Source organism: Myotis nattereri (genome assembly GCF_964212035.1).
Source record: "Myotis nattereri genome assembly, chromosome: 2".
In the NCBI taxonomy this organism is placed as follows: domain Eukaryota; kingdom Metazoa; phylum Chordata; class Mammalia; order Chiroptera; family Vespertilionidae; genus Myotis; species Myotis nattereri.
The window spans coordinates 181,902,985-181,918,388 of NC_138076.1; the positions used below are offsets into that span (position 1 = coordinate 181,902,985).

Genomic DNA, 15,404 nt, shown 5'->3' on the forward strand with positions numbered 1-15,404 from the left:
GTCACAGGTTGTATGAAGTCCCTCTTGTTGTTTTATTCCCCTTAGTCTTCATTTCCCACTCCTCTCCTCCTCCCTCATTGGAAATTATTCTCATGTATTGAGTGAATATTCTTTTGGTTTGTATGTGTTTTTAAGTATCTCTTATTCCTTTGTATGTCTGAAATGTTAGTTTATGTAAAGGATTTTGCCCTGTAGGTCTCACTGTGTTTCTTAACTTTTTCCCTCAGCACTGTTTTTCCTTTCTATCCAGTTTACTCTGTCTATTTCCAGTCCATTACTTTCCACTGTTGCATAGTATTCCATGCTGGGCATCTACCACACTTTGCCCCAGTTCCCTTACTGGGATTCCATTTTCCTGTTACTTCATGTAATATAGCAACGAGCAGTTTCAAAATATACAACCCAGGGAATTATTGAAGGTTCTTCCCTTGAGTGTAACATCCTTCCCCTTCAGCAGCCCATTCAGGATCCTCTTCCTCACATGGTTGCCTGGAGTGAGTCTTGTCTATTAATTGTAGTTGCCAGCTCCCCGTGGTGGTCTTATCTGTCTCTATCTCAGGCTCAGTGCTGTGGTTGGCCCAGCCCACGGAACCAAGCTGGATGGAATCACAAAGTTGGTCTGAGTGCTGAGGCTAGGTCCATGAGGAGATTCTGGTTTTGAGGCTCAGTGATGGTACAAGGAATTTCCTATCATCTAGAGAAGGGGCTGGCAAACTTGTCTGTGAAGGGCTAGGTAGCTGCTCAACTCTCAACTCTGCCTTTGTATCACAAACACAGCAGCAGGCAACTCGTGAATGAATGCGCACATTCCAATACAACTTTTTAACAAATGGGCAGCAGGCTGAAGTTCTGGCCCCCGATCTGAAGTCCTTTCAGAAAGGGAAGTGAAGCATGGTTTCCCGAGGCTGACTCATTCTGGCTCTTCCTGAGTGCTTCCCCCTCGAGTTAGTCTTGAGGACTTGTGTAACTACTCAGGCTAACATTTCTGTTGATTTCAAATTTTCCAACCTGTATTTCCCAGGTCATCTGTATAAGATTTCTTGTCTTTTTCCCCAATACTTATTCTCCACAGTTCCAATATTAAGTGCGGAATTTAGTTCTGTGGTCACATCGGCAGTCATCTTAATGCTCTGTGTATTGGCACACGTTGGATGTACTCACCATTGTTACTATTATTAACAATTATTTATAAAAACAAAAATAACAATTGCTCTTTCTTAAATAATTAGAAAAAGGTCAGGCCTGGGTGCTTTCCACAGATTATTTAATGGAATCTTTATCCTGACCCTATGAGCAGGCATCACTGCCTTCACATGTTAGGTAAGAAAGTTAGACATTCTTTTTGTCTAGTTCACCTTATCTCTAGTTTCCTTTAAAATGTATGCTTTTGTAAAAATAAATTTTAAGATCGTTCTTATTTAAAAACTAAAAGAGAGTTGAGTGCTCAGTTAAATTTATACTATCTTTCTCTTTGAACAGACTGAGAGATAAACTCAGCCCTGTTCCTTACCCAGCTTAGAACAAGTCTTGTGAGAGTCGGGACTTTAGCTTCCCCTGCTATTCTTTCAAAGTCTACATTTAATCATCTGTTAGTCTAGAGGTTCACTAAAGGAAACCAGGCAAGAGACAAAGGATCATTTTTTCTCTGGTGTCAATGTAGTATATTAGGTTTTGTATGAAATTAAAAACAACAACAACAACAAAATTCAAGTATGGTAAATAGTCATCTAGGTTCCTTTTATAGCCCTTTTCTATAAATAATATCTTATTAAATGTGCAGTCCTTTGGCAAATATTTAGGTAACTTGATATAACAATGTGCGATGCTATGTGTAGGGGACAAAGATGTTCTGGCACTGTATGAAGTGTACCGATTAGCCAGAGGCAGAACATTAAACGGTTGTAAGAAAGTGTGATAGGCATTTTATCTAAACCTAAGGAAGTGCAGGATGCTGTCACAGCACATAACACGAGTACTTAACCTTGTCTAGAGGTCTCATTTCCTGAAGTAATGTTTCAACAACACTTAAATGGAGATGGAAGTGTTTGTATTACTTAGGAAAGAGAGGGGGGTGTCTTAGTCTGCTCTGGCTGCCACGACTGAATACCACGTATCTTAAATACTGGGTATCTTAAACACCAGAATTTATTTTCTTATAATTCTGGAGTCTGGAAGTCCAAGATCAAAGTGCCAACAGGAATGGTGTCTGGTGAGGCCTCCCTGTCGATGTCCACCTTCTCACTGTGTCCTTACAGGGCCTTCTGAGTGTGAGGAGAAGAAAAGGGGGTGGATGGGCAGGGAGCTGAGGCTCATCGTCCTGTGTCTCTTCTTCTTTTACAGAGAGATCCCAGCCCTATTGGATGAGGGCTCCACTCTTTTGACCTCATTTAACCTTCATTACCTTCTTAAAGGCTTTATCTCCTGGTACAGTGGGTTGGTGGTTAGAGCAGCAACATATAGATTGGGGGCGGGTACATTTCACTTCATAATGGGGAGAGGATGGAAGGAGAGGATTCCAGGTAAAGGGGGTAGGACAGGAAAACATTCAGAGGTAGGAAGGTAAGGAGGAATCCAAAGGGAAAAGGGCTCCCTGTGGTTGAAGCTTAAGATGCTTAGAGTGTGAGTGCTATGGTGAAGGCTGGGGGTGCAGGGAAGCGAGCCCCAAGTTGAACTCTTCAGGTTAGGAAATCTTAGGTACCCCACTGATTTCTCCCCCTTAAACGTTTACATTGTAAAAAGAGCTCTGAATTATCAGGAGAGGATCTAGAGTTTAATAACTCTGAAACCTTGGGGAAATCATTTGTTTTGAGCCTCAGTTTCTCCAATTTAAAAACAGTCATACTATAACCCTTAACTTCCTGGATTGTTGGCTGAGAGGAGATAATGACTGTGAAATGTCTTAGGAACAAAAAAGTGCTGTATAATTACTGAGGATTTTTTAAAAAACCTTTCACCAAACCAAATAGTTTTCTTTACAAAAACACTGCGTGGGTGGATTTGTTATCCCTTCCTTTTGTGATACACTCTCAAGGCCCTGCATGGACCACCCTGGAGTCCAATATTCTTTACTGTTTTCTTTGCTCATCTTTTAAAAGGACTGGCAAGATTGAAAAAACAAAAACAAAGACAGGTTGTTCTTTGGATTAAAAAAAAAAAGTCACGCTGCTCTTTCTGAAAAATGTTTGTTATTCCCAATTATCCTGTTTCTTCTCTGTCCTTTGTGCCTTGCCTAGACAGAATTATTCTCAAGCCTCACTGCCACTGTTCTTTTCTGTCCTCCGGGCCAAAACGCGTGACTATTATTGCTTTCCTCAGCTCACTAAGCCCTTTCTGCCTTGGTTCAGAGTATCTCTGAAATCCTGCCCTTTTTATAAGCTGATTTTCTGACTGACTGGGACAGAGTGGTAATTTTCACTGTGACAGGTCTCTTTATTTTTCATCACTCCCAAGTGCCTTATTATTCTGTGCAAACCATATATGTATTTAATACCCTTGTATATGTATTTGTGAGGTATAATATAAAGTAAGAAAAGTCTTTCTTGTTTTGTACACATCAGAATTTCAATTTCAAGTTCATTGTGGTCCCTTGAGAAGTTATGTACTCTGCATCTGAGATTTATATTCCTCATTTTCCATGGGGTGTTTTTAAAATTTTTTTAAAATATGTTTTGATTGATATCAGAGAGAGGAGGGAAGAGAGAGAGAGGGATACAAACACCAATGATGAGAGAGCATCATCGATTGGCTGCCTCCTGTATGCCCCCTACTGGGTATAGAACTCACAACCCGGGCATGTGCCCTGACTAGAAATCGAACCTGGATCTCCTGGTTCATGGGTCAACGCTCAACCACTGAGACACACCAACCAGACGATGGGGTGTTTTTTAAAATGCTCTCTTCAATTAATTATGTGTGAAAATAATCAAAAGAAACTAGTAGAGAAGAATGAAAAAATCAAAGTCCTCATAAGGAAATGAGACATTGAAACTGATATACACAACTTATCAGCTGTTTTGTCTTTCATTACTTCTCTCTATTTTTATGGCTTGTGCTTTATTTGATCAGAAGCCTGACCTTGTCATTATGAAATTATGTTTATGCTGTTTGACTTATATTATATAACAAACTGCTCTTAGCTGTAGCTGTTGCACAGAATTTAAATTGCCTTTGAGGATAAAAGGGAGAATTAAGACAAAGAATGGTTCCTGAGGCTAGAAACCAAACCAGCAAGCTCCCTTCCTAATGGAGTTACATTTTATTTATTTCCACTCTCGAAGCCCTGTGACCTTTTTCAGTAAAGCCACAGAGTTCTTTTCTTAGAAAGACAGTCAAGATGAGTTATCATTTAAGGATGAAGGCAACTCAGTTGTACTTGTAAAACATCAGTTGACCTTCCCTAAATTTCAGAAAATAAAATGTCAGTACACATAAACACATTTTCTCTCCGCATTGAAAAGTTCTAGTCTATAATCTACTTGCTTGCTAAGAATAGAAGTATCACTTAAAGATTTACTGGGATATTTTCCCCCACAAGTGGATTTACCCCATTTCCCATCGGTGCTCTTTACTACCACCTAGTGGAATATATGAACTTTGCCTGTTGGTTAGCATTGGGAGAAGGAAATGAATAAGATGAAATTTATCTTGGAAAAAATTTTTCATGATGATGAGTTTTTGTTACTTTTTTAGTAATAATGCAGGTTGCAAAAAAATACATGAGTTCAGAGTGAAGAAGGCGCAGGAATTCATGTGATATCTAATAACATGCTTATCCACAAATAAAGCTATTTTATTCAGAAACTTAGAAGCTGGATAAATCACAGAGACTGTGTCTTGCCTATTGTACTTCTAAATTATGTTCAGAGGTGTCTCTTAATTTCTTAAGATGAGGCTTCATAAAAATTTAAAATATTAAGCTTCAAAGCTCCTGTACTAGGAAGGGATTACTGTTCTTAAACTGATAGGTAAGTAAAAATGTAGAGATAAGATAGTCAGTTTTTATCCAAGCTGGGAAGAAAGGCAGATGCCTGTCTTCTGAGGTGTTCTCTCCCAAACAATGAAACAAAAAAAAGGCAAATGAAGCTTTAAGGCTCTTTGCTCTGTATTGGTGGGGGAGCTCTGTTCAGCCTCTGTTAAAGAACGAACACGAATGAGCAAAAACCAAAAATCTGTTATTTATTGACTAATTTCTTTTACTTGGTTACCATCATAGTGTCATTTCCTCTGTGTCCACCCGGCTTGGTCCTCATGTTTACATGGGATGTGAATAGAATCATCTTCCCTTTTCCTCAGGGCATCAGATGGCATCAGTGTGACCAGATACAGACACATTTTTTTTATGCTCATGAATATTTTGCTTACTCGATTCTTCTTTTTAAAAAAATAATACTCACCCAAGGATATGTTTTTATTGATTTTGGAGAGAGAGGAAGGGAGAGAAAGAGAGAGAGAGAGAGAGACGTCCATGTGAGAAATTGATCAGTTGCCTCCTGTATGTGCCCTGACTGGGGATCAAACCTGCAACCTTTTGCCCAGCTGGTGTGCTCAGTGGTTGATCATGGACCCATGAACCAAGAGATCACCAGTTCAGTTCCTGGTCAGGGCACATGCCTGGGTTGCAGGCTCAATCTCCAGTAGGGGGCGTGCAGGAGACAGCTGCTGGATGTTTCTCAGCAATGTTTCTATCTCTCTATCCCTCTCCCCTTCTCTCTCTAAAATCAATAAAAATATATGAAAAACAAAACAAAACACCTGCAACCTTTTGGTTGCAATGCTCCAACCAACTGAGCTATCTGGCCAGGGCTACCTACTTGATTCCTGATGATGTGTGCATAAGTAGGGGGAACAAGGCCTAGGTAGGGGAGTGGGAAATATAATTAAAATTCAGAAAAAAAGTGTATCATCAGATCCACTTTCAGCTTGTTTCATCAAACAAGACAAAAGCCACAGAATCCATTGTAATTGAAATTCCTCTCATTTTTCCCCTGGTAGATTTCTACCCCCTTCCAGCCAACCAGTTTCTAGTGAAGACTCAACACAAGCATTTTATATCCCAGGACACTCTATGGAAGAGTCCTGACTTGTTTTCTTATTTCCTGAGTGGCACAGAATGGCCCCATGACCTCTGCTGCCTGAATGATAGGTAGCCTTCAAAACTTCCAGCCTCTCAATTTTTCTCTTTAATAAACAACAGACACTAATTGCTTGTAACTGCCATTGTGCTGAAGGAATGCATATGATTTTGCACTGTTGTCTTTGGTGAATGTTGGTGGGAAGGCCATCTCTGTCTTTGTCATCCTCTGCCTTTTGGGGAGTTAGATTTACCTTGTCTGGTGTTTGCCTCTAGCATTGCTACACCCTTGCTGTCTGTACCTGTCACAGTGAGGCTTGGTAATGCACAGTTTCCTACATCTACCTGTTGCTAGAGCCCCTGGCATGTCTATAAAAACAGAAGGAGAGGTTAAAGAACCAAATATTAGCCCTAGCTGGCTTGGCTTATTGGATAGAACGTTGGCCTGTGGACTGAAGGGTCCTAGGTTTGATTCCAGTCAAGGGCACGTACCTCTGTTGCAGGCTCAATCCCCAGCCCTGATCGATGTTTCTTTCTCTGTCTCTCCCTTTCCCTCTACTCTCTCTAAAAACAAAATCAATGGAAAAAACATCCTCTGGTGAGGATTAACAAACAAATAAAAGAAGAAGCAAATATTATATTTCTCACCCCCAAAGACTAAAATCATGTCTGGGTTCTTCCCTTTTTCCATTTCCAATCAATGCAACATTGAAGGGTGTTATATAGCTGGTTGTTAAAAATATACTTCACTGCCCTGACCAGTTTGGCTCAGTGGATGGAGCATTGGCCTGCAGACTCAAGGGTCCTGGGTTCGATTTCAGTCAAGGGCATGTACCTTGGTTGTGGGCACATGCCCAGTAAGGGGTGTGCAGGAGGCAACTGATCGATGTTTCTCTCTCATCGATGTTTCGAACTCTCTATCCCTCTCCCTTCCTCTCTGTAAGAAAACAATATAATATTTAAAAAATATATATATATATACTTCACTAAAAACCCTACTAACCAAAAAGGGACATACTTGCTTTTCCTCTAAAAATCAAAACAACTCAGAAAGCACAGCATAATGAAACGTATGTACTCCATTCTCTGTGTTTTCTTCTTAGAAGACCATTGGCTTTGAGTCACTCACTATTAAAAGTAACAGCATCTGTCCTTTGCTCTCCCCTTTGGGAGATGGTTACAGCTCCATTCCAGACTTTAAGGCTGGTGTGTACATTTTAAATGAACAGTTGTGTGTACTTTCAATTTATTGCAGCCTTCTCTTGGAGTCAAGAAGCCTACCAAAGCCATGATCTTTGTGATCTTGAGCCCAGTGGGATCTTACTTTTCGAAGGAAACCTTAAATCCCGTGTCCCTGTGGGCCAATCCGAAGTTTGTAAGAGCCTGGAAAGGTGGGACTGGGGACTGCAAGATGGGAGGGTAAGTAAATCTGTGTTTCTGTCCGAAGGAAAGAGTTCCTCACGATCATTGAGTGCCATTTCACCTCGGTACCCGCACATAGATGAATATTCCAATCATAATGCTTGTTTTTGTTTTGGGTTTAGTTTTCATTGAACTTGTTGTTTAAAGTAATAACCTGTCGCCCTCTATTGGGAGAAACATTGGATGTTGTGCTTAGCCATGAATTGAAATAAGTAATTAAAAGAGGAATCAAATCAGTGATTTGAATGAACTGCCCTTGGATGCTGGCCCTCTGGCTGCAGGCTGTCGGCTGGCATTAAAGATTGTCTGGTGCTGGGGCCAAGGCCCTCCGATGGCTCCAAGGGCTCCTGTCTGGGGAAGGTGCCTGCTTCATTGAAGTGCTGTCTTCATTGCTACAGATTGTAGCCCTACCTGCTGCCAACTGGCTGAAGGACAGCCCTGCTTTGGCTCCGGCAGGCCAGCCTCAGAGGCCATATGTAGCTGGCTGGAAAGAAAAGAGCATTTGAGAAGTGTTAGACAATGTCAGGGTGGACTTGGCCCTGAATGGGGAATGCTCCTGTGGGTGAGCAAGAATAGCTGCGTTAACCAGCATGGGCTCTTCCTGTATGAATACCAAGTGCTGATGTGGTCACCTATCCGGGCAGTAGCAGCCCTGGAAGGTGGCTCAGTGGCAGTCTTCTGGGCCCTCGTACAAAATGCAGAGTCAGGAAATCCTGGGAGAATCGAATGATGTGCTGCTGGGGTGTGAGAGAGACACTGAAGCTGGCTTTGACCCTCGGGCAGTCTTTCTCTATTTCTACACAAACACACACAAAAGGTTATAAAATTCTATGACCTGTCATCCCTGCTTATAGTCTCAGCAACTGCATTCTGTCACTAGATAGAGAAATCCTAGTGCAGTTTGTTAAAGTCAGAAGTCCCTTTCTTTTCCTTCTGGTTGAGAGCACTCCTTCCTGAATGTGTCCTAGGCCAGCCAGGCTGAAACTGCTTCAGTTTACTCTCCTGATTTCTCATTTACTCGTCCAGACATCTTCCTATGCACTGCACACCGTCTGCATTACTTTGTTAAAACTTCTCTTAGAGTGCACATTGCAGTAAATCAACAATCTTGATAAAGAGGTAATAATTTAAAATCGTTTATCTTCTGTATATCTTGCCGACCTGCCTAGGGAAATGATAACATGGGTACATTGGGATATAATGGGGTCTGGCTGGTGTGGCTCAGTGGTTGAGCATTGACCTGTGAATCAGGAGGTCACGGTTCGAGTTCAGGTCAGGGCACATGTCCAGGTTGCGGGCTTGATCTCTAGTAGAGGATTAAGTACCTAGTACCCTGTGTGCAGGTAGGAGTCTCTCAACAAACAGTAGTTGATATTATGAAGCGCTTTCTTGTTCATCTCCTTGACTCTATCTTAGGAGCAATCAATTGGATTTTATACAATGGAATTTACTCTTGGAGAGGTGTACTTAATATATCTTTTCTCAGATATTTATTCCATTTAAAATTATATTAAAACATTTCCATGTAGACAGTCCCCCCCCCCCTTTTTTTTTCGTTTTTCTCTTTCCTCCAAGGAAATGTGTTTCTCTTCTGAATATTAGCAGCATATGGGAATGAACCAAATAAATTACTACAGTATCACTTACCCTGCGGACATTAAAATATAGCTTAAGCCTGAGAGAATTTTGAGGGGAAAAAACACACACCCATTGATGGAATATGATGATTAAACAAACCAAACAAATAAAACCCCTTTTCCTTTCAATGCACGGAAACAGTCAGCTTTAATTCTCTTTCCTGCCCAATCAGCTTGATGTTGCTAAGGAATCATAGCTTTAATTCTTCCACACTCTCAAAAGTGAGTGTATGTTTGTTTTTTAGAAACTTCTTCAAACAGCTAAATATTCATACTGTGAAAATTTTGTACATTTTTTAATAGAGTAAAGGGAATTTTTCTTATGAGATAAATCATTTCTCTATTGTCAGATATGGAAAAAATCTCAACAGCTGTGTCTGTGAACTAGAGAAAAGTCAATTATAATAGTTATTTTTTTATAATTTTATTTTTTAAATATATTTTTATTGATTTCAGAGAGGAAGGGAGAGAGATAGAAACATCAATGATGAGAGAGAATCATTGATTGGCTGCCTCCTGCATGCCCTCCTGGGGATCAAACCCGCAACCTGAGCATGCCCTGACTAGGAATCGAACCATGACTGTCGTGTAAGACTCCCTCCATGTTCTGTGTGGAGTAGGGTTCGGTATCTGAAAGAGGAGCCGCACAGCAAATGAGAGAAAAATGACACGAGATAATTTTGCAATATTGGGGGACCAGGCGGGCAAGTCCCGAAGGACTTCCACCAATGCTCAGGCCGCTCTAATCTTTTATTGATCTGGAGTAGCCCTTAAGGTAAGGAGGTTTCAATGACACACAGATCAGCAGACAATTTCCAGGAATATACAGAGTATCTGATTAGCTCATCAGTAGACAATTTCCAGGAATAGGCAGAGTATCTGATCAACAATAATCAATAAGGATCTATACAAGTATCTAAGGAATTAAGGGAACTAAGGTGGGGATGATGCTTCAGCTACCATTACCTAAATTAACTGGGTGGTTCCTAGAGTAACTGGGTGGTGTGCAGTCCTGACCTTTGTTAGGACTTCAAAGGTTACTAGCTTTTGGGGGGTCTCTGTCTACACTCAGCTAGTGAAGACAATGAATGGACTCCGGCACATGACCTCCTGGCCCATAGGTAGATGCTCAACCTCTGAGGCCCAGCTAGGCATATAATAGTTATTTTTTTGAATGAATTTCATTAGCGTGGAAGAGGCTTTTATAACCTGTTTCCTAGCTTTTATTGTTATTTTATTTTTTTCTACACAACATTATGCAGTATATAACAAGAGTTTTTATTTGCCAGATGAATTGGGTGAGGCAAAAATGTGAACTCAGTTAAGTTCACATAGAGCCAAATAGTAGAAGTGCAGGAGCTGCCCTTAGCCTGCTGGCCCGAAACCCATGCCCTTTCTATCGGACCGCCCCCTAAAGTTGGGTTAATACTCATTATTTAAACATATTCATAATTTCACTCAGTTATTGCCTGTATAACATCGATTCTGAATAAAGGTTATTTGACTTTTTATTAAATAAAAGCCTCACATACCAGGGTTGTGTTATCTTTAGATTAACCAATAATTTATATTTTATTACCTGTGTTTGAAGGTCTTTTAATTACTCTTACATTACCTCCATGTGAGTAAATGTCATCATTGCCCAGATTGCTATAGCCATGTAGTCTAGTGCCTATTTCTCATAGCGTTCTAGAATATTTTAGTCATGAGTCAATATTCTTTCAGTTGCATGTTGAAAAAACAACTCAAGCCATCTTAAGTAGTAAAGGGATTGATTGGCTCAGGTAAGTAGGGTGGTAACAGTGGATCTGTTGGAGAAACAGAAGCCTCGGTTTCTCATCTGAATAATGGAAATTAACCTGGGGGCTAATTCAATACTGGTGTGAGGTTCAAATGAAATAATTCATGTAAAATTGCTTGGAAAGTGAAAAAAAATATATTCAATAACTTTTAACTGTTATTAATTTGGTTATTTATCTGTGTCCTCATATCTCTACTTTCCAAGTTAGAATTCCACAATTTTGCTTTGTGTGTGTTCTTTCTCTCGGATGAGTGCAATTAGATCATTTAGGTTCTAATTGAATGTTATGCTGTTACCTAGAAAGTTAACATGTTAAGAACATAGTGCATATTAAGAACATAATACATTGATTACATCCACATGTGGATTAAAGACTTTAGTATTTTGGTGTGGAAGATGGGGTAAGTGTATGTTTATAATCAGTATGTTTCCTGTTTCTTAAAGGAATTATGGCTCCTCCCTTTTTGCCCAATGTGAAGCAGTGGAGAACGGGTGTCAGCAGGTTCTGTGGCTCCATGGAGAGGATAATCAGATAACGGAAGTTGGAACTATGAATCTTTTCCTTTACTGGATTAATGAAGATGGAGGTAATCCACTCAGATTTCAGCTCCTTGGTTTTTTTCCCCCCTTCAATCATTTTCAGTGGGATTGGAAAGAAAAGAACTAGGACCTTAGAATAAAGAAACAAGTAGCACAATTCCAATGTCTAAACAACATGCTGTGCTTTTGCTGTCCAATAGACATGAGTTCAAGCTTACAGAATTTCTAAAGGTTTTATTTTTTGGCTTTATATGTATGTATTATTAAGATGTCAACTTAAGGAATTTGAATCTCCACAATTTGAAGATTTGATACCTTATTCCTAACATTTTTTCTTATCGGAAATCCCTTGCATTTGGAGTTAGGTCTCAGATCAGTTCAATGGTCATACACCATATAGTGCGTATAAAATGCTATAGTAATAAACACAGCCTATTGATTTTATTGATATGAAATTTACTATACTCCCTTGCTATAATTCTTTCAAAAATTGTCACACTTTATACATATTTTGATAATATATCAGAAGCCTTCCAAGTTTACTCTGGAGCTCACTTTAATTGGAACATAGTAATTTTAGAACATATTGTTCTATTTTGGAATTGTACTTAAATCCTGGTTCATTCAAGTTTATCAATATATGTCTACTATAAAAATCAGTACTTCCTTACTTCCTTTAATATCCTGAATGCTCATTATTTCTCTTTGCTACTTTTTCTCTTTATTTTTTTAAATTTAGTGTTATTTTTTTATAACCATTTATCCTTTCTCTGCAGCTTGCTTTTGTTGTTGTTGTTCTTAGTTGGCAGAGACCATAGGAGTTCATTGAAGTTCAATGTCTGTAGTATTGAATTAAATGCCCAATAATGGGGATGGGGGGTGCAGATGTATGCATTTATTTCTACTAGAATTTTAATAGTCATAAAAAACTTCGAGACATTTTTAGGCTTGTTTGCATACTTAGGGTTTTCATTTCATAGTACTGAGTGTAGAAATGTAAAATATTGTTTCCAGATACTTATAAAGTCTATTGGTTTTACTTAAAATTTTAAGTGAAATGTTTATTTTAAAGTAGCTCTTTTGTCATTTGGCTACAAATAGAGGGAACTGGTGACTTGCGGCATACATAAGAGCTATACCCTGATTTGAGCATTAGTTGCAGAGACTAATAAAATTGAGCTTACATTCCAGTGAGAGGTAGAATAGTAGGTGTGGTGCGGACACTGGTCCTGGCTGGGATAGGCCATTGGTAATCTTTGGCACATGGAAAGGCAGATACAGCTCATGCTCATTCTTCCATCCCTGCTGTTTGTACTTGGCACTATTTAAAAACAAAAATTTTACTGGAATATTTGTGATTTCTAAATTTGAGTTTTTGCATATGACATATATCATACACTGTGCTTGAAAGATGACAGCCAGTGTTGAACTCTGTACGTAGGAGATAAGAGATTGATTCAACTCATTCATCCCACTGGTCCACTCCCACCATCATCTCCCCAAAAACCCACACAACTCCAAACAAAAACAGTTACATCAGTCAGAAGTGTCTACATCATCATTTAAGGATGGGAGATGTCAGGATTTAAGCACAGTCTAAATCAGAGCTACATGATTTAACCAGAAACAGGCCTGGTGAAAAATTAAGCCTTATCCAAACAATTGTCATGGACCATTTCCACTATGGCTTTTAAAGGTCAGAATAGAAATGAGTGAATTTGTCTTCTGACTCTTACAAAATATACAAGACCTTAAGAGTTATTATTCAGATTATGATTGCCTGAGATCACTTTAGTTTTAATGTGAATGTGCCCCTTCAGTTTGAGGGTGTCCATTTAACAGATTAAATATAAATTAAAGGAGAAAGAAAATGGAATAAATGTTTGGGTAATACTATGAGAAAATGCAGTAGAATGCCAGGAATAACCTTTGGGCTAAAACCAGAAGACATTGAGGCAACTCTATAGTAACTTTGATTTATACCATGTGCCTTTAAGAAAATATAAAGAGGCCTAGCTGGTTTAGCTCAGTGGATAGAGCATCAGCCCGAGGACTGAGGGGTCCCAGGTTCAATTCTGATCCAGGGCATGTACCTTGTTGCAGGCTCCACCCTGGCTCTGGTCAGAGTGCGTGCATGAGGCAACAATTTGATGAGTCTTTCTCACATTGATGTTTCTCTCTGTCTTTCCCCCTCCTTCCACTCTCTCTAAAAATCAATGGAAAAATATCCTCAGGTAAGGATTAGAAAAAGAAAAAGGAAATATAAAGAATAATGGAAATCAGCAAAATTTTGATTTTTACAAATGTTACCAAAAGCAGGTATATGCAGAGTTCTTTTAGTAATAACCTGCGGTCTGTCATGCACACCCACTCTCTCTGCTGCCTTTGAAAGGTCACTAAAGTAGATAATCTGTTCACAGCACCATGCCTTGCATGACGACTGTATGTGGCAATTGTCCCGTAACTCGTGTGGATTTTGATTCCAGTAATAAGATCGCACAGCCTCGATTCTCCTTTTTACTCAGTGGATGAGTAATTTAACACATACACTTGCAGAGACTAATATGATTGTTGGAATAATTTTTATCTTCTACTGGACACGGGAGCCACCCTGAGAATTGGACCCAGTTCCTGTGGTTGAGTTCACAGATAGTTTGGGAGAATGATTGATCCTGGCAGTGAGTGTTGATGCTGCTCAGTCTACTCAGGCTCTGAGAGCCTTCTTGGACATCAGGCATTTACACCAACTTTGCTTGGAGCCCTCCTCCCTCCGACGTCTGTTGGTGTGCTCCGATCCCGCCTTCCAGTCTTTGCCCACATATCCTATTCTCAGTAAGGCTTTCCTGAGCACCTTACTAAAAACTGCAAACTCACCCAGCCAGTGTGGTTCAGTGGTTGAGCATTAATCTATGAACTAGGAGGTCACCGTTTGATTACTGGTCAGGGCACATGCCTGAGTTGTAGGCTCGATCCCCAGTAGGGGGCATGTAGGAGGCAGCCGATCAATGATTCTCTTTCATCATTGATGGTTCTCTCTCTTTCTCCCCCTCTCCCTCTTTCTCTGAAATCAATACAAATACATTTAAAAATATTTGCAAACTCCTCTCTCCACTTCACAGCATTTATCACCTTGCCCCTTTTTTCCTTTCATCGTCTAATACACTATTTAACATAACAATTGTTTGCATCTGCCTATTAGAAAGTAAGCAGGGAGTTATGTCAGTTCTGTACACTGCTTTATCCTGGGTATAGAGATAAGCCAACTGCATATGGTGGGCACTCAATACACAGATGCTTGTTATGATGGAGTTGCAGCCTGATAAACCCATCGTTAAATTGAAAATGTCATAAATCGAAATGTATTTAATACACCTAACCTACCAACCATCATGGCTTAGCCTCGCCTACCTTATTGTGCTTAGAACACAATATCCCAAAACGCTGGCCACACAGTACACAGAGTATCAGTTGTTTACCCTCGAGATCACAAGGCTGACTGGGAGCTGCGATTCTCTGCCACTGCCCAGCATCCATGAGAGCATCGGACTAAACATCTGTCTCCTGGGAGAAGGTCAAAATTCAAAGTTTGGCCCTGACCGGTTTGGCTCAGTGGATAGAGCGTCGGCCTGCGGACTGAAGGATCCCAGGTTCGATTCCGGTCAAGGGCATGTACCTTGGTTGCGGGCACATCCCCAGTGGGAGGTGTGCAGGGGGCGGCTGATGGATGTTTCTCTCTCATCGATGTTTCTAACTCTCAATCCCTCTCCTTTCCCCTCTGTAAAAAAATCAATAAAATATATTAAAAAAAAAATTCAAAGTTTGGTTTTTCCTGAATGAGTATCACTTTCACACCATCTTAAAAGTAAAAAAAAAATCATGTCAAAGCATTGCTAGGCCAGGCCCATCTGTATACTTGTTGAGTAAATGAATAATG

At 39.9% G+C, this 15,404-nt stretch overlaps 1 protein-coding gene across 5 annotated transcripts in view; it reads left to right on the top strand.

Moving 5' to 3' along the window:
* Window positions 1-15,404, top strand: part of BCAT1 (branched chain amino acid transaminase 1) — a 54,659-nt gene that overhangs the window by 22,109 nt on the left and 17,146 nt on the right. For all 5 annotated transcript variants that reach the window (XR_013995519.1, XR_013995520.1, XM_081083127.1 and 2 more), the window contains exons 6-7: window positions 7,326-7,489; window positions 11,375-11,517. Coding sequence is in view for 3 of the 5 variants with exons in the window: in XM_081083127.1 (XP_080939253.1) it covers window positions 7,326-7,489; window positions 11,375-11,517 (307 nt within the window). In the remaining 2 variants the exon portion in view is untranslated. The remainder of the gene's footprint in view (window positions 1-7,325; window positions 7,490-11,374; window positions 11,518-15,404) is intronic.